At 43.7% G+C, this 20,420-nt stretch overlaps 1 protein-coding gene across 8 annotated transcripts in view; it reads left to right on the top strand.

Annotated features, from left to right (window-relative positions):
- Positions 1–465: 465 nt before the first annotated feature.
- LOC129865233 (DENN domain-containing protein 5B-like) overlaps positions 466–20,420 on the top strand; it is a 78,059-nt gene continuing 58,104 nt past the window's right edge. For 6 of the 8 annotated variants that reach the window (XM_055937844.1, XM_055937843.1, XM_055937845.1 and 3 more), the window contains exon 1: positions 467–829. In XM_055937844.1, the coding sequence (XP_055793819.1) occupies positions 721–829 (109 nt within the window). In that variant the 5' untranslated portion in view covers positions 467–720. Of the gene's footprint in view, positions 830–20,420 lie in introns of all 8 variants that reach the window. The other 2 variants (XM_055937842.1, XM_055937837.1) reach the window with 1 other exon arrangement.

Raw genomic sequence — 20,420 nt, 5'->3', positions numbered from 1 at the left:
AAGGGGTCATGATATCACACTGTCCTCTGACTGGCTGTAAATGAGCAGTGTGTGTTTTGATCTGCACAAGTGTCAGAGGAGAGGCACTGGGCTGTGGAGGAAAAGGCCTTTCCCAACACAGTGCTAAAGCTCTCATGGTCATTAACCTCACCTCACCAGTCATTAACCTGAGGAAGTCCATGGTGTCTGTTTTCACGGGATAGGAATATTGGGGAAATGTTAGGCCTGTATGTTAGGCCCATCTCATGAGATAATGTCCATATAAATAATTGAATTAACCTTGATCAATTCAGAGAAAATTCAACATAATCTGCAGAATGCAAAATATTGATTAACATGTAGACAACATACAGTGCACATTGTCCACCTAATTTATGCATCAGATTTGATTTGAATGTCCCGCCCTGCCACGCGTTGAGCCTCCGCCCTCGCGAGGCATGGAAGCAAGCACAGACACACACACCGAGCTCGCTCTTCCCATTCGGTTCGATCAGTATTGTCTGTGAGACCAAGAGCTGACAACCAGCAAGTATTGTCTTCGATATTTCAATCAATTTAAATATATATTTGACGAGTAAACTAATGTAATCTTGCGTCGGAGCACTATCATTCTGCCGTTTACAAAGACTAAAGGATAGTTTTAAAACCAGATTAATTATCGCTATGTAGATGTCTCGGTTGGAGTACTAGGAACGGGAGGACGCTGATCTGTGATCCAAGATGAGCGGGACCAACGCGGCGTCTGGAGCGGCGCCCTGCCGCTTCGCTCACTACTTTGTGATATGCGGAATAGACACCGAAACTGGGCTGGAACCGGACGAACTAGCCGGTAAGATTACTTACTTATTTAAATTAACCTTTTCCCTGTGTGGTAACTATACAAAAACAACGGGTTTTTCTTAAAACGGACTATTTAATTTTAAACTAATACACATGAAGCTTAATGACATTATCAGTGCATATCATTTATTTGGAACAATGTTTACAATCTCTGAAGGTCATAAATTATGTGCCGTGTTTAAAAACAACATCATTCGGACAATGGCTACAGTTGCAGCCTGACATCACCTTGTTTACATTATTGTAGTCTCTGGTAAACTGGGTTAAAGGTATTGGGGACCTTTTCTAAACTTGTTTGTCAGACCTGTCCTTGCTATAATTGTGTGGACTAAAGAGAGAGTGAGAAATCAATGGCTATAATGTCATTATTTCAATGGTAAAACGCCCACACTTCTTATGAGGCTGGTGTTTCAGTGCAGAACAGTGGAGTCTATTATGATGTTTTTGTTTACAAATGCTGCTACTAAGGATAATCATTGTTATTTTAATAATAAAATAGTTAACACCCCATTAACTCGTCTTCAGTCAAGAAGAGCTGAAATACTATATCTGCACACATTCAAGGTTCAATCAGCTTTGGACTCCGGTCCTTTCTCTGTTTGGTGAGGCTGTGTGTTTGTTCAGTGCAATAGCAAGCTCTAAGTACTCTCTTTTAACCATGCAGGTAAAGTATTGATTTCAGGGTCACCCCTTCAGTTTTGCATCAGTGACTGAACAAAGTGCACAGCCCCCTAAGCGCAAAGTAGAGGCCCTCCATCGATTCCCAGCCAGCCCCCACTGGGCTGCGTTCAGGGGCCAACTGGGCTGCGTTCAGAGTCACTGGAACACTGCCAAATTGCAGTGCTCTGGCGTTGCAGCATGTGTTTAATTTGTTTGCAGCCTGTTCATATTGAATTACCTGGCAGATTCAGACTCGTATTCTCCTGTTGACTGAAAAGCTTTCCTCTGTGACATAATACTTCTATAGGAAAGGGAGCTTTCTTTGACATTGAGAGCTTTGCACATGTTGTTCTATTGGATGAGTAGAAAATGTTCCTGTGTGCTCGCGTCATGCTGTTGTTGCATATGATATCACGTCTCCGTGACTGAGTCTATATAACTAGAAGTTCAGGATTACTTAACGGTCTGTGTGTGTTCATGGAACAGCTTTACCTCAAGCTTTACCTGAAGTGAGTGAGCTGTGATTGCTTGAGCAGCTTTTGTGATTGTGATTTGTGATTGTGAGCTGTGATTGTGAGTGAGCTGTGATTGCAAATTATTTGGATCCTTTGTCCTTCGGAACAGCTCTTCTAGTAGGTTCCAAGCACAAGACTCTAGAATGGGAGGATTCAGGATTCCTTTAGTTACGTGTTTAATCAGACACATTTAGCCTCTATGGGGGCAGGATGTTAGGACAATCAAAGAGGGCTGTCAGGGTGTTATTTTGTGGCTAATCTTTTGAATCTGTGAGGATTAGTTTATGACACTCTGGGATGTTCCTGTCTCGTCTCTATACGCGTGTGTGTGTGTGTGTTGTCTCTGTGATTAAGTTCGTGTTTCTGTTTCTCTTTATCTGCTTGTGGTTCGGTCTGCATCGGAACCATTTGTTGCCGGTGTGTGTGTTGCTCTCAGGCTGATGGCGCATCGTTGATCCTCAGATGTGACACTGCTGAGCATCCACCACACTGAACCCATATGCCTCCCCTGTCTGCTGAGCATCCACCACACTGAGCCCATATGCCTCCCCTGTCTGCTGCTATCCACCACACTGAGCCCATATGCCTCCCCTGTCTGCTGAGCATCCACCACACTGAGCCCATATGCCTCCCCTGTCTGCTGAGCATCCACCACACTGAGCCCATATGCCTCCCCTGTCTGCTGAGCATCCACCACACTGAGCCCATATGCCTCCCCTGTCTGCTGAGCATCCACCACACTGAGGCCATATGCCTCCCCTGTCTGCTGAGCATCCACCACACTGAGCCCATATGCCTCCCCTGCCTGCTGCCCTCACACTGATCACCCCAACTCTCTGAGCATCTGCCTGTGTGTCTGTGTGAAACTGGGGCACAAGTTAACAGTCGGAGGAGTTGAGCCATCAGCTGTTAGGAAAGGACAGGGTGAAAGAACGAGATGGCGTGTTGGAGTGATTCAGTGGACAGAGTGATGATGCCAGTGTTGCTGTTGATTAGATCATTCAGAGACTGCATCTCTGGTGTGATGATTAACGAAGCATTGTGGGACGGAGTTTTAGTCTCTTTAGGGGATGTGCTAAATCGGTCTCCAGACATTAGTTGAGACGCCACCACCTGTTAAAACTTTACTGTTCTTAATCCTACATACTACACCTCAGCGAAGTCTCTCAGGAAGTACTATACCTATACTTGGGCATTATGGTACAGTATGTCTATGGGTCTCTGTGTTTTAGGAGTATGGTAGTCTGCCACAACATTTTCTCCGTTGATCTTCTAGTAGTTGATTGTGTGTTGTTGTGGTGGTCCGTTAACGTAGCATTGTTTATCCACAGACAAGGTGGGAAAAGGTCTAGTAGAATCCATTACGGGGGCCATTGCTTGGGAGACCATTATCTCCTCCCCTTCTCCCTCGCCTCTTTTCCCCTCCTTGGCATCCCAATCTCTCCCCAGGGCTTTGTCATCTGCCCCAGTGAACAACTGAACATCCACACTGACATTCATTTGCAATTCAGATCAGGCTGCTCGGTCGCCCATCACTCTCCTCCCCCACGACACTCCTCAGATTGCCGTGATGGATATCATTGACATCAACATGTCGCCACTCGCTATGGGCTTCTTCTTTATTATCTGTCGCTATAGCAGCCCACGCCGGACTTGTATCCTGTTTTACAGTGGCTGGTTTGGTCTGTGCTGGTTTCAGTCTGATCCACATTAGGCTCAGGCTTGGCCTTGCTTATATTGGGCTGTGAATGGGGCTATGATTCCCCTCGTTCCATCCCCCTCCCATTCCCTTTGTGTGGCAGTAGGCCTGTTTCCCCAGGCCCATTGTTCTAGGCACCAGGGCCAGACTTCCTCTGGATTTGACTGCATGTGTGGCTGCTGTGGGGGGGGGGGGGGGTGTGTAACTTTCGTCGTGGATGCCATCTATCTCCCTAGGTGTGTGTGTTCAGTATTTGTTCATTCAGTGAGCATGGTAGTACCACACTTTTCATTGGCTTTGACCTCAATGCTTGTCCTTCAGAGATGAAACATTTCCAAAGTAGAGGAGAGTTGAAGTGGGTGTCACTCCTATTAAAGAGATAGTTTGGGATTTTGGCTATGAAGCCCTTTATCTACTATCCCGTAGTCAGATGAACTCATGGATACCATTGTTGTGTCTCTGTGTTCAGTATGAAGCAAATTAAGAGGTCATTTTGCGAGCCAATGATAACTAGTGTTAGCACAATGACTGGAAGTCTATGGGAACAGCTAGCATGTTACAAGTACGCCTGATTCTTGGGAGGTAGATAAAAGCCTCCATTGCCAAAATCCCGAAGTATCGCTTTAGTGGTGGCAACCTAATAGAAGTCTCACTCACTGACATATCAGACTCTTGAAGTGGTTTATATATATCCTGGCTGGTGACTAGAGCAACATAAATAGTTCCACTCTAACAGAGGCCCGCCACCAATGTGTTGTTCGTTCCCTGTATTTTAGGACCAGGTGCATTGTGGTCCGGGGGGGTGGGGGGTGGAGCTGAAAAGTGAGAAGGGGTGTGTGCTATTCTGGGAGGCGGAGTTGGCACCAGCTGTAGAGGGAAAGCTACTAGGTCAGTGCTCCATTATGTGAGCCTCCCCTCTCCTCACCCGTTCCTCACCTCACACTCCTCACTCTAACCCCCAACTGATGAGAAAGGCATCCAGGAAAGCATCCATAAATATGAAATGAAGTTGTCTTAACGACAAACATCCCAAACAGACTTAAGATACAGCCTGTACCAGTAAACAACATATTAACAACAGATGTTCAGCTTCGGCTTTCAGTAAGCAATCCTGCAATGATGCTATGTACTCCATCAGGTGAGAATTCTCGTTTGTAGTCGTTCCTGTCTCGTTGGAAGGGGTGAGAAAAGGGGAGAGTCTCTCCATCGTCTCCAGTGGTCCCAGACCTCCTCTTTCTCCCCGATCTTTTATCACTGTCCATTCATCCTTCCTCCCCGTCTCCCTCTTTCATACCTCAGACTCCTCACACCTGTCTGTCATCCTAACTCTCCTACACTAACCTTTCTCCCAGTCACACTCAATTGCACATACCTATAGGATCATGTATGCCATATTTGACACGGACGGATTAAGATGATGGCAGGTAGCCTAGTGGTTAGAGCGTTGGGCCAGTAACCGAAAGGTTGCTGGATCGAATCTCTGTGCTGACAAGGTAAAAATCTGTCGTTCGGCCCCTGAACAAGGCAGTTAACCCACTGTTCCCCGGTAGGCCGTCATTGTAAATAAGAACTTGTTCTTAACTGACTTGCCTCGTTAAATAAAGGTTAAAAAAAGAAGAGAAAAAAAGGTTGTCTTAGTGAAATCCTACAAGTAATTCAACCCCATTCATAAACTGTATTGCCTAATACATGCACATATTTACTAGTGTCTGTCTCTAGAGCTCTATACGTGTCACTGGAGAGCAGGGGTGTGCTAGTGTTTCTGGTGTAATGACCTACACGTTGATAACTGAATGTAGGCCTGTAGGGACTAGCTAAACTGGGCTGAGGTGGGACAGGGAGTGTCAGCAAGCCCAGTGAAGGAGCCTCACAAAGGGATTTGATGGGTTTTACTGCTGGCCTTGGCCATCTGTCCTCCAGGGGCCAGTCTGGAAGTCAGCACAATGCAGCCCTTGGATAATGCTAATACAACACTGACTTCTGCTAATGATGACACAGGCCAGCGCTGACGCATGCCCTTGTTGACATATGCTAATGACCATGTAGGAATCTGACAACATAAACCCATAGGCTAACACTTATGCTAATTCATATTAATAGGTCAACATTGTGGCTAACACCTTTTGTTCTCTGGTCATGTGACCAAGGAGGTTTCTCTAGACAAAGGAGAGGGGAAGCTAAATGTCCTCCATAGGACACTTTTAATGGTCACACAGTGAATTATTTCTTCTTCCCACTCTCTCTTATGAGTTTCTCTCTCTCTTATGATTTTCTCTCTCTCTCTCATTTATAAACAGTGGGGAGAATAAGTATTTGATACACTGCCAAATTTGCAGGTTTTCCTACTTACAAAGCATGTAGAGGTCTGTAATTTTTATCATAGGTACACTTCAACTGTGAGAGACGGAATCTAAAACAAAATTCCAGAAAATCACATTGTATGATTTAAGTAATTCATTTGCATTTTATTGCATGACATAAGTATTTGATACATCAGAAAAGCAGAACTTAATATTTGGTACAGAAACCTTTGTTTGCAATTACAGAGATCATACGTTTCCTGTAGTTCTTGACCTGGTTTGCACACACTGCCTACAGACCTTCTCCAGATCCTTCAGGTTTTGGGGCTGTCGCTGGGCAATACGGACATTCAGCTCCCTCCAAAGATTTTCTATTGGGTTCAGGTCTTGAGACTGGCTAGGCCACTCCAGGACCTTGAGATGCTTCTTACAGAGCCACTCCTTAGTTGCCCTGGCTGTGTGTTTCGGGTCGTTGTCATGCTGGAAGACCCAGCCACGACCCATCTTCAATGCTCTTACTGAGGGAAGGAGGTTGTTGGCCAAGATCTCACGATACATGGCCTCATCCATCCTCCCCTCAATACGGTGCAGTCGTCCTGTCCCCTTTGCAGAAAAGCATCCCCAAAGAATGATGTTTCCACCTCCATGCTTCACGGTTGGGATGGTGTTCTTAGGGTTGTACTCATCCTTCTTCTTCCTCCAAACACGGCGAGTGGAGTTTAGACCAAAAAGCTCTATTTTTGTCTCATCAGACCACATGACCTTCTCCTATTCCTCCTCTGGATCATCCAGATGGTCATTGGCAAACTTCAGACGGACCTGGACATGCACTGGCTTGAGCAGGGGGACCTTGCGTGCGATGCAGGATTTTAATCCATGACTGCATAGTGTGTTACTAATGGTTTTCTTTGAGACTGTGGTCCCAGCTCTCTTCAGGTCATTGACCAGGTCCTGCCGTGTAGTTCTGGGCTGATCCCTCACCTTCCTCATGATCATTGATGCCCCACAAGGTGAGATCTTGCATGGAGCCCCAGACCGAGGGTGATTGACCGTCATCTTGAACTTCTTCCATTTTCGAATAATTGCGCCAACAGTTGTTGCCTTCTCACCAAGCTGCTTGCCTATTGTCCTGTAGCCCATCCCAGCCTTGTGCAGGTCTACAATTTATCCCTGATGTCCTTACACAGCTCTCTGGTCTTGGCCATTGTGGAGAGGTTGGAGTCTGTTTGATTGAGTGTGTGGACAGGTGTCTTTTATACAGGTAACGATTTCAAACAGGTGCAGTTAATACAGGTAATGAGTGGAGAACAGGAGGGCTTCTTAAAGAAAAACTAACAGGTCTGTGAGAGCTGGAATTCTTACTGGTTGGTAGGTGATCAAATACTTATGTCATGCAATAAAATGCAAGTGAATTACTTAAAAATCATACAATGTGATTTTCTGGATTTTTGTTTTAGATTCCGTCTCTCACAGTTGAAGTGTACCTATGATAAAAATTACAGACCTCTACATGCTTTGTAAGTAGGAAAACCTGCAAACTCGGCAGTGTTTCAAATACTTGTTCTCCCCACTGTATATATATATATATGCCATCGTCTCCTGTGTGTAGTAGTGTGATCTGTAGTCAGGCCAGGTAGCTAGGCAGTAGGTAGAGCTGTCTATCTGTAGGCTGTGTTAAGCCTGTTAGTGTAATCCATTCAGACAGCTCCTCCAGGCTACACTGAGCAGTGCTCCACGCTTTAACACCTATAACATTTATGCCAAAAAGCAGTGACAATGTCCAGACGCTGAAGTCGACGCGGACTGGAATTCAATGGAGAAAAAAACCGATTTGTTTCTTTGGTATAACATAGGCTACTCTGTCCTTACAGCATAGTCTAGCAAGAAGCTCATTAGATCCATGTCAGGGATACTGTCACCATCTTTACCGCCATCGATCACTGTCGACCTGTCAAGTGTTTTAAGTTAAAGATCTGGTGTTAAAAGTTGTAACCGACCCACCTGATCTTGATGGATACCCAGCCTCAGGGAGGAGTGGGCGATAGGTGTGGCTGCTGTTGCTGGGAGCCTGTTGCCACGGTAGCACCATCGGTCCCCCAAACCCCCCTCCAAACACACGAATACCCCCCGACCAGTCTCAAAACGAGCAGTTGATCACTGAGGACTGTGCGCCCCATTTCACACCACTCCCCGTTTGACCCTTGACCCGGTCTCCCATATGTTCCCTCTCTTCCTGGGCTCAGCAACAGCAGACGTGGGAGAATGGGGTGTAGTGGGTGAGGGACGAAGAAATGAAAGGAAAATGATACCTAGTCAGTTGCACAACTGAATGCATTCAACCAAACTGTCTTCAATCAATCAATCAAATGTATTTATAAAGCCCTTTTTACATCAGCCGATGTCACAAAGTGCTGTACAGAAACCTAGCCTAACTGGGACGGGGAGTTGTTGTTTTGGTAAGGCCAGCCAGAGGCTTAACGTTATTTATACTGGTGGCCTAGGAGCCTTGTTTAGATAGTGGTGTTCAGTGTTAGTAGGCTATTGATGAAATCACATTTCCGTGGCTATAAGCTTCTAGCAGATTCTCTTACAGCTTTTGTAGATTGATTGTTCTGAAGTGACATTGACTGTGTTGCTGCTTTTCTGTCGCGTTTTCTTCCACTTTGAGTCATTTTAGTATAGAAGAAAAAGACAAAGTCCACAATGGGTACTAGGTAAAAATATTAATGGTTATCGGAAGGTAATGTGTGTTTTGTCCTCAGTTATTTTTGAAGTGCCACCTTTTGTCAGTTACGGACCATGTTTACTGTTAATACCTTTGAGGTTTGTGGTGTTCCATATAACACAGCTCTTTGTATGAACGGGCCTGTATTCATCCTGTGGTAAAAATGTTTTTACATCTCTGGAAGTCAAACAACATACAGTACCAGTCAAAAACTTGGACTCACTTACTCATTTTTCTTTCTTTTTTACTATTTTCTACATTGTAGAATAATAGTAAAGTCATCAAAACTATGAAATAACACATATGGAATCATGTAGTAACCAAAAAAGTGTTAAATCAAAATATATTTTAGATTCTTCGAAGTAGCCACCCTTCGCCTTGATGATAGCTTTGCACACTCTTGGCATTATCTCAACCAGATTCATGTGGTAGTCACCTGGAATGCATTTCAATTAAAAGTTGTGCCTTGTTTAAAGTTACTTTGTGGAATATCTTTCCTTATTGCGTTTGAGCCAATCAGTTGTGTTTTGCCAAGGTAGGGGTGGTATACAGAAGATAGCCCTATTTGGTAAAAGACCAAGTCCATGTTATGGCAAGAACAGCTTAAATAAGCAAAGAGAATTGACAGCCATCATTACTTTAAGACAGGAAGGTCAGTCAATCTGGAAAATTTCAAGAACTTTTAAAGTTTATTCAAGTGCAGTCGCACAAACCATCAAGCGCTATGATGAAACTGTTTCTCTTGAGAACCGTCACAGTAAAGGACGACCCAGTGTTACCTCTGCTGCAGAGGATAAGTTAATTCGAGTTACCAGCCTCAGAAATTGCAGCCCAAATAAATGCTTCACCGAGTTCAAGTAAAAGACACATCTCAATGTCAACTGTTCAGAGGAGACTGTGTGAATCAGGCCTTCATGGTCAAATAAAGAAACCACTACCAAAGGACACCAATAATAAGAAGAGACTTGCTTGGGCAGAGAAACATAAGCAATGGATATTAGACCTTTGGAAATCTGTCCTTTTGAGCTGATGAGTCCAAATTTGAGATTTTTGGTTCCAACCGCCGCGTCTTTGTGAGACGCAGAGTAGGTGAATGGATGATCTCCGCGTGTGTGGTTCCCACCGTGAAGCATGGAGGAGGAGGTGTGATGGTGCTTTGCTGGTGACACTGTCTGTGATTTATTTAGAATTCAAGGCACACTTAACCAGCATGGCCACCACAGCATTTTGCTGCGTTACGCCATCCCATCTGGTTTGCGATTAGTGGGACTATCATCTGTTTTTTCAACGGAACAATGACCCAAAACACACCTCCAGGCTGTGTAAGGGCTATTTGACCAAGGAGAATGATGGAGAGGTGCATCAGATGACCTGGCCTCCACAATCCCCCGACCTCAACCCAATTGAGATGGTGTAAGGGACATTTTATTGTTTGTGCTATTCTTATAACTAATAATATTCTTAACTAATTTTAGTGTTCTCTTCATGTGCTGTTCTATAAACCAATTTCTGTGTTCATGCACGTGGTTGACTGTACAAATCACACCTATCAGCAGCTGCAATTCGCTCTCAAAACAATGTATTAGCAGTACGCCCAGACATTGTTTTGAGAGAGAACGACTGTGTTTTGAGAACGAACGAAAGATATCTCCATTTCAAGGTCTCAGCTTAGACAGAAAGAAGCCTCGTGAGGTGTTGGTCTGTCACATGTTATGAAACAGTATTGGTCGGTCACATGAATGAAACAAAACGATAATGATGAATTAATTATGCTAAATAATGCAAATATAACTTGTCTCTGTATAGCCGTATATAAGACAACTGTTGGGACTGCCCCGGAAAGAGTTTTCTGACAGACATGTGTACTATGGTGCATTGTGTTGGTTGGAACCTCTCCAGCGCACTGACAAATAGACAATGATTCATTTAAGATTGACTTTGAGTGTCCCTGTGTAAGGATTTCCATGACAATGGTTTGGGATGAGTTGGATCGCAGAGTGAAGGAAAAGCAGCCAACAAGTGCTCAGTATATGTGGGAACTCCTTCAAGACTGTTGAAAAAGCATTCCTCGGCTACCTGGGGCAACAGGTAGCCTACTGGTTAGAGCGTTGGAACAGTAACTGAAAGGTTGCTAGATCAAATCCCCGAGCCGACAAAAAATCTGTGGTTCTGCCCCTGAACAAGGCAGTTAACCCACTGTTCCAAGGCTGTCATTATAAATAAGAATTTGTTCTAAACTGACTTGCCTAGTTAAATAAAGGTTAAATATATATTTTTTTTAATGCTGGTTGAGAGAATGCCAAGAGTGTGCGAAGCTGTGATCAAGGCAAATGGTGGCTATTTGAAGAAACATAAAATATATTTTGATTTGTTTAACACTTTCTTTGGTTCTACAATGTAGAAAATAGTAAAAAATAAAGACAAATCCTTGAATGAGTAGATGTGTCCAAACTTTTGACTGGTACTGTATGTTTGTGAGGCGGTCAGCATATGGAAATGTCACTATCTGACATTTCACTCTCTCTGTTTCCATCCGTTATTATTATGCAGCAGTCTGTGTGGAAACAGTACTGGCAGAGATGCCTATTGACTAGGAACAAATTATCTGCCATAATAGAAGTGAGAGCCACAGAAATATGCTGTCAATCACAGTAAGCAAATATTGTAGCTTTACACTTTGAGGTGAAGAGACTAGGGGAATAACTATACATCATTAAGGTAGCCTCAATAATCCTCATTTGACATTCAAATGACTGGAGTGTTGTATGATATTCTTTCCTTGTTCTACAAAACATGGATGTTCTTAAAAGCCACTATGGCTGTGATTGTTCTAGGAATATGTTCCCTTTGGAAGGGATTGAAGCTGGACTTGAATAGACACTGTAGACAAGTCATTGTTATATTGCCAATCTCAAGAGCACTTGAAGACTTCCTGTGGTTTTCTACAATGAGTCAGTCTGTACACTCTGCTCAACTATGAGAATCCTGGATGTATGTTACATACAAGTCAACGTCAGTTAAGCCACAATATATGACACTCAGTGGTAGCCTATCCTAGCCTGACTCCTCATGCTAAATTCTTCATCTGTTCTGTCGTTCGCGACAGACTTTAGTCTGAATCTGACATATTTAAAGTTGTTTGGGTGACGTGGTTTGTGGTGAAAACAAAGTGGTCGACGATTGGATCGTCTATAACCAATCAAAGTATCAAATCCAATTTTGTACTTCAAAAACGCCGCTTCACTCCGTGTGTTCTGGCTCTGGCCCAACCCATTGGTTTCTGGGACCAATCAGATGGCCCGAATGTGTTCGTATTCGGTGAAGGGTTGGGGAGTATGGTAATATCCGACTATGGTAATATCCAAAAACAAACGTCAGTGAGCGTGGCATAGCATTTGAACGGAGAAAGGAGTCTGGGTAGCCAGGCAAAGCCTACCTGGGACATGTGGGCTCCCGAATGGCGCAGCAGTCTAAGGCACTGCATCGTAGTGCTAGAGGCGTCACTACAGACCTTGGTTCGATCCTGGGCTGTATCACAACTGGCCGTGATCGGGAGTACCATGGGGTAAATAATATGCCATAGGGAGAGATTAATAGATATGCCGTAGGGAGAAAGAATGAGAGGGTTACAGACGGGGAGGTGGGGACTCAGGGAGACAGGCAAGAGAAAGTAATCTCTTGGGAGAATCAATGAGGAAGAACAGAGAAGAGGTGGAGAGAATTTATGAAGGGCAAGAGAGGGATAGAAATGTAGAAGAAGAAAGATGCTTCTGGATGAAAGCGAGGGGAAAGTCCCTGTCAGATGACGAGCTGTGTGTGATTTAATGCACGCTGGTTCATTTCCATCAATCACAGGATGATAATAATACTACACCGCCCGCGTCCCTAGCAACACGGGTCACACCGTCAGCAGAACAGCACCCGGCCTCTTCCTCATAATAACGTTGCGCTGTTATATCAGGGGCGCCGGCTGTAAATCTCTTTACGTAACTAACACCCGATAGCCATCACCACGGCAGCCATCCAGGGCCGTCTCCCATGACAGATTACAGCCCAGGGTAGTGGTAGGCTACAGGGGTGCTGGTGATGCCTTGCGACAGGGCCATCGCAAGTGTAAGGCCATGCTACTGGACAGTCAGGGATTATTCATGTTGCATAAATCTGAACATTTAAGAGCTGAAATGTATTTCTTACATCATTTCTGTGTGCCAGCCAGACAAGTTGATGAATGAGAAGAGAAGCATGTTTTTTATAGAGATTGCTAGAGTGTGTTATGATCACAGACATGCAATATCTGGTGGCTTAGTGTGGCAGATGTGCTTTTAGAGCCCTTTTCTCATCTGTGAATCTGTGCAACAAGCATTTTTATGTAATGTGTTAAAAAGGAAAATGCTTTTGCAACCTCTTTGCAATAAGGAATTGAGATCAAAAGCTCAAGAGAAGTTTCACCTGTTTAATACCAAGGATACAGTCAGCTCAGTGCATCCATTTAGAAAGTTCACAACACATTTTATACTCTTCCCTCCTTTTGGTCGCCCCCCTCTTGTAGGTGTCACCTCCCCAGCTATACATTTTATGACCCCAATGAGTTTCCCTCCGTTACCCTGTGGAATGTCCATGGTCCTCTCTCTTTGTTTAGCCAGATGTCAGAATCACACGCCGTCCATCTTCCGTTCTGGGCCTGACCCTGCTCTCTGATCCGAGGCAATTTCCTCTTATCTGATTAGGTCAACCTTTCTAAATTAGCATACACACAGTTTCATGGCCTGAACTCCATTCATACTCACAGTAATCATTCACTAAGCTACAGTTTAACTTGAAAAACGTTGCATTTTATTAGAATCCGTCAAATGGCAACATGTATTAATCTCTATTTTAATATCGGTTTCAATGTACTTAGAACCGTGATGGACGTTTAGATACATTTGAGAGAGTTTGTGAATATATTTGAAGAGCTCCAGTGTAGCCACAGTAAAGTTGATTCAACGACTTGATAGAGACTAAAGCCGAGTCACATTGGCTGTCCAGTCCAGAAGTCCAGTAGGAAAACGACAACAAGCAGGCCCTCGGAACATTCCAGAACATCTAGTCGCCATGACAACCCCCAGAATATGAATCTAATTGGTTGACAGTATGGTCTGCAAGGGATTAGTTGGAAGGCATTCTCTGTTGTGGCTGCTGGGATGCGATCTTTCAACATGATGTGTGCCTTCGACAGAGTGTGTGTGTGTGTGTTTATGTCTGTCTGGTGATGCTTAGCTGGCCGGTCATGTCGACTTTGTTCTTTGACCGTGTTCCAACTCATCCAGCGACCTGTGCCCTGTGATAAACCTGCTGGGCAAACAATATGTGATCGCAATCAGATAGGACACATTGATCTCTCTCTGTTTCTCTTTCCATCTCTCCGTCTCGCTCTCTCTGGGTCTTGCACAGGACATGGACACGTGCGCACACACACAGTCCCCAGGCTGTCCCTACAAGTCTCATGTTGACAGCCTCTGCTGCTCTCTCTAAGGGCTCCTCAGTGGCCTACAGATACACCGCCATGATAAAGATATGTAATAGGTAGCTCCGGGGGCGGTGTCACGGCAGTCATAAAGCCTGAAAGACTGTGGGTAATCATTGGCTAGGACTGTCTCTTCCCCGTCACACGCTGATGATTCATACAGAGCGGCGATTATGGAAAAGGATGGAGCAGAGACAGACAATGGGCTGGCAATGCAGGACTAGCGCTAACAGAGAACCCTGTCTGTTCTAGCCATTCTGTTTCTATGTAAAACATACATTATACCTCTGCTGTCTGCTCCATGGACATATAATTAATGATCCGCTGACAGTAGGGATGTGGTGGATTGTCCTTGTGTAGGCTACCTGTACAATGAAGTGGCAAGCACTGAGCATTCCACATTTATGAGTGTCTACAATGAATGAAATACAATCAAATGGTCTCTTTTATTGGTGTTTGTATTGACTGATGATGAGGATAAATAGTAGGACTCTTGGTGTTTAGTGAAAAGGCTCAGACGGATGTTCTGTTCAGTGTGTCAGATTAGGACTGCACCACTGTTTACATAAACTGAATATCTCAGACAGAGATGGGGAGGGAGGGAGAGAGAGATGGGGAGGGAGGGAGAGAGAGATGGGGAGGGAGGGAGAGAGAGATGGGGAGGGAGGGAGAGAGAGATGGGGAGGGAGGGAGAGAGAGATGGGGAGGGAGAGAGAGAGAGATGGGGAGGGAGAGAGAGAGAGATGGGGAGGGAGAGAGAGAGAGATGGGGAGGGAGAGAGAGAGAGATGGGGAGGGAGAGAGAGAGAGATGGGGAGGGAGAGAGAGAGAGATGGGGAGGGAGAGAGAGAGAGATGGGGAGGGGGAGAGAGAGCGATGGGGAGGGGGAGAGAGAGCGATGGGGAGGGAGAGAGAGCGATGGGGAGGGGGAGAGAGAGCGATGGGGAGGGGGAGAGAGAGAATGAGGCGGGTGGAGTGCACAAGAGGGCAAGGGCAGTGCATGAGATTAAAAGAGCATCTAGGCTTGTGATGAAAAATAACATTGAGGAATAGCTTTTTGTCTTCGTGCAAGCCCCAGTCTTGGTTTGATATATCCTGTAGGAAACAGTCAGTCAGTAGCAGTGTCTGAGAGCACAGATTAACTTTAGTCATTGGGTTCTATTTTTACTCACATTGGTCTTGTCTCAAATGGCACACTATTCCCTAAATATTGCACCACTTTTGACCAGGGCCCATATGACTTTGGTCAAAAGTAGTGCACTTTGTTGGAAATAGAGTGCCATTTGGTATGTGGACATTCACACTGCTGGAGGACTGTGATTGTATGCTGCTAAAGCTCTTTTCTGTAACACACACTCAGCAAAAGAAAGAAGCTCCTATACCGTGAGATGAGTTTGGTGTTGAGGAGTTGGACTGGAGTTTATAATGAGAACGCTTCCATTGAGAAGAGGAAAGGAGGAGGGAGGGGTTGGATGGAGTCCGTTTCTTTTATCCTGCTTCTTAGAAATGTGTTTAATCTAGTAATAAACCTAAATCCATGAATTGCGAGACTTTTAGAATGATTCGGTATTTTCCTATCTGAAAAATGTACTGGACAAAATCTGACGGAGACGTTCTCGATTGATTTCAGTTCAAATATCTCGCTGCTATTGGCTCTCCAAACCACCTGCTCTCCATTGAGAGGGAATTGGCTGGAGTCTGTAATACTCAGCTGTTAAAATGAGAACGGATTGGAGTGTTGAGATTGTGAATGAACAGTAGTAGCTACTTTATATGTGGATGGGTGTAATCTCCTTCCAGCTGTTAAACATTTATCAGGGCACACACCAATGTCATTGTGTGTTTTCCTGGATGAAACACAAAGTGTAAATCTCTGTTCTCTGAAAGCCTAATTTCCCCACCAGGGAAATAAGCTCTTTTGTTTTATCTAACTCTGCTCTTCTTTGCTTAATTTGTGTCCGTCTGTTGGCCGCACTGACCGAGCTTGTTACAAAAGGCACTTTGCGTTAGATACCCTGGCTGCATCTGTGATGATAAAGACAGTAAACGTCCGACTGACTACCTAGAGGCAATCTGTCCATGTTCTCTGTAGTGTTAGGTTCTAATTTTCAGAGTAAATAACTCACGGACACTAGAGAAGCTTAACCAAGTTTAATTCTTCCCAAAGGGTCGACGCAGCTGTAATTCAGACACAGACATGGCTTCCCCCATGGTAGTATTCATACCCCACTTTGGATGGAGTCTCCTCCTCATCGCTAAACATTGCATCATTCTTGCTAAGTAGGGAGCTACGTGATATGAGCCTTCAACGGTTTCTCCCCTTATCAGTACTGCTACATGCGATCGTGTTCCCTGCACTCAACACATTCCAAGCTTAGTTGCACCCGCTATATACCTTCCTCCTACAACCCTTATCTTCTGGTGCATACCTTCTAAACCTTAGCACTCCATCAGTGACATTAGTAAGTACATTTGATATTCTCAAAACCCAACATTAGTCAAACTATTTTATGTGCGTTTCAGTTCGTCTTTGTGATGGCCTTGTTTTTATGTTTTGAAGGCTGTAGGTTACATGTAGATGAATGTTACAGTAGATCATAGCAAAGGGCTGTACTGAACTATTCAGAGTGAACGTAGATTATTCCCATACGTTAAGGTTAGGGGTGGTGCTGTCTGTTATGCTTTGATAGTATTCATTATAGTGCTTGTGTAACATGGATCAAGTCAACCCTCGACCCTCAATGGATCAGCAACACTAACCACTACACCAAATTACTTACCACCCAGTTCAGGAGCAACCGTTCTCTTCATGTAAGCCTTGTTATAGGGTCCATCTTTTGACCAATGGGTAAAATTGTGTAGATAATCCTCTAAGAAAACCAATGGCCCAAATTTTGTCTCCTATCATAATCCATTCAAAAGTTATTGGAGTTGTTATCCTTGTAGGATGGCCAGTAGTGCCGAGCAATTAACCAACATACCATTTTTTTGGGGGGGGGGGGGGGTTTATTAAACAACCATTCGACCGACATCTGTTCAATTTTCTTGAATTCCATTTAGGTCAGGTTTTTCTGGGCCGAACGCGTCATTTCTCTTGGGAGAAATCAAATAATTCACGAGAGAGTGGGACGCTGAGCTGAAGGGAGTTGTAGTTTTCATTTAAGCAAACATATTCAGTCAAGTTCAGCGCAGAAATGTGGTAATTAACTACTATGACCATAATCCATTGTGCCTGTTTTTTTCTGTCTCTGACAGAGATGGATACACTTGTAACCGCCTGCTACATTAGGTTAGATTCACACAGACCGCATGAGAGAGGAAAAGTACACAACACAACGACGAGAGAGATGGATAGAGACAGTTCGTGAAAGTATGCCTTAGCTACTTTGAAAAACTAGTAAAATGATGGTCGGGCAGCTCTGCAGCATGCTTAGGCAGGCTAGCCCAGCTAAATAGGATGACTGAAGACAGTGAAGTATGGGGAGCAGAGAGAACGTGGTCTGGCTGACTGCTGCTGCTGCCTGAACAGAGATGAGATGATGATGGAATAAAAAATAATCAAGTTATTAAGTAAAAACAAAATATTTTATTATTTCATAGTAATTTCCTATTTTTCGATTGCTGTCTACCCGATGTGGACCTGACGGAGACAATGGAATATTTTCAATGTTTTGGCAATTGAATGTAAACCATTTTTTTTGCATTTGAATTTCCATTAATTTTTGTCATTATTTAATAATGCAATTAATGTTTTAAAAAATTATCGAAACAGAAATCAAAAACTGTGCTTTAAAAAAAAAATAGCGAACCAAAAACGAATTGACTTTAAAAAGCACTAATCAATGGAGGCTAGATGAAAAAAGTGGTAAAAAATTCTGAAAATTGCATTCTGTCAGCTAGGCTGGATTCTGTGTAATAATTAAGGCTAATGGCTACCTGACAGGCTCAGTTTCTCATTGAACTCGCCATCTTTCTTCTCGAATCCGCAGGACAAAAAACAATATAGAGGGAAGATGGAGACATGTAGTATTTTCATATTTTAATATACACCTTTCATATTAATTCTAAAGATTTTTCGCAAAAGCTATCTTATCTCTGTGAAATTGTATTTTTTTTTTTTTTTTTAAATGTCAACAGAGCACTGAGCATATACCAGTCATTTTATTTTCAAAGCCTTTTACATTTAATTCAGCTTGTCATGCTAATTTAGCTTTTTGCGACACTTTGAAACAACTTCGAAGACGACGACCACTAAATGTAAAATCCTCAAAAGTTGTTTACGAGAAACCTGCACTGCTATATCAACAGAGCTCGGTGCTTATTATCGGATGTATTAGGTTACGGAATAATCATATTTGTCTTGGTAAAATGTATTTTATAACATAAAGTACATTTTCACAACCTACTTGTTAGGCTATGGTCTGACATGTAGAGAGTGAAAGCAGGAAGCTTGTAATGGAGACAGATGTACTGTTGTATGAGATCTGATGGGGCCTTGGTGAACGCAGAGCTCCACGCCATGGTGATTGATGAAAGGTGTCAGTGGCGTTATGATGGGGGAAATCCAGCTGTATTATCTTACAGCTCTATCTGGTGGGAAGGATGGTGATGGTGGCTTGTTGTGCTGGCTCGTGGAGGATGATGTGCTGAATTACAAATGGTTCCGGTTCTGATTTCTGAAAGCCTTAATCCATCCACCATTATTTAATCTCTTTTCTCATCTCTTTTCTCTTTTTTTCCTCTCTCAGCTTTCCTTCACATCTTATCCATCTGTAGTCAAGTTGTACGGTGGATGTTGTCTTTATACTCCACTGTTGAGGCCTCCATCTGTGAGAGCTGCTCTATGTAAAGTGGCATGCTAATTCAGCTTGTTGCAGGATGTTGCTATCCGTGCCAACAGATGAACACAGATTGTTAATTTGCATGTTGCCTTAGAGACACACACACACAGTTGCTCAGGTGTCGTTAGGGCTCAGTGATCTGTTTCCTCTCTGGCCATCTGTAGCAGTAAGCATCACCAGATAGTTGTGGACTGTTGACATTAAACAAGGGATTCTTTGTCTGTTTGTATAAACCTTTAGGGGTGAGAAAATGATTTACCCTAATATGTCGCTGGAGAAGAAGACAGCCGATTGTGTTTTTTTGTTCGTTGATTTGCATTGTTTGTAACTTATTATTTATTTATTTTTTGTACATAATGTTGCCGCTACCGTCTCTTATGACCGAAAATAACTTCAAGACATCAGGACTGCGATTCCTCACCACGGACTAGCAGAATCATTTTTTTTTCCTTTCATGACTCTGAAGAGTCCGACGCGAAGGATACACTTCTTCCTCGGGAACAGGCCCCGATCACCGTGATCTGTGTGAAGAGGAGTTGGAGAAAGAGGGGGGAAAAGTCCGGCTGCCTTCTGAGAATTCGTTTGGCGATCGAATAAACCCCCACTTCCCTCGTTCTGCTAGCAAACGTGCAATCTTTGGAGAATAAAATCGACGAGTTATGCGGAAGATTAATCTACCAACAGGACATTAAAAACTGTAACATCTTATGCTTCAAGGAGTCGTGGCTGAACGACGACAATATCAACATACAGCTGGCTGGTTATACGATGTACCGGCAGGATAGAACAGCTGCGTCTGGTAAGACAAGGTGTGGCGGTCTATGTATTTTTGTAAACAACAGCTGGTGCACGATATCTAAGGAAGTCTTAAGCTATTACTCGCCTGAGGTAGAGTATCTCATGGTAAGCTATAGACCACACTACCTACCAAGAGAGTTTTCATATCTATTCTTTGTAGCTGTTTACATACCACCACAGTCAGAGGCTGGCACTAAGACAGCATTGAATGAGCTGTATTCCGCCATTAGCAAAGAAGAATGCAGGGAAACTTAAATCCGTTTTACCAAATTTCTATCAGCATGGTAAATGTGCAACCAGAGGATAAAGAACTCTGGACCACCTATACTCCACACACAGAGAGGCATACAAAGCTCTCCCTCGCCCTCCATTTGGCAAATCTGACCATAATTCTATCTTCCTGATTCCTGCTTACAAGCAAAAATTCCATCAAGAAGCACCAGTGACTAGTTCAATAAAAAAGTGGTCAGAGATGCTAAGCTACATGACTGCTTTGTTAGCACAGACTGGAATATGTTCCGGAATTCCTCCGATGGC

Source organism: Salvelinus fontinalis, chromosome 11, assembly GCF_029448725.1.
Source record: "Salvelinus fontinalis isolate EN_2023a chromosome 11, ASM2944872v1, whole genome shotgun sequence".
Lineage (NCBI taxonomy): Eukaryota > Metazoa > Chordata > Actinopteri > Salmoniformes > Salmonidae > Salvelinus > Salvelinus fontinalis.
This window is presented reverse-complemented; position numbering and strand designations above follow the sequence as displayed.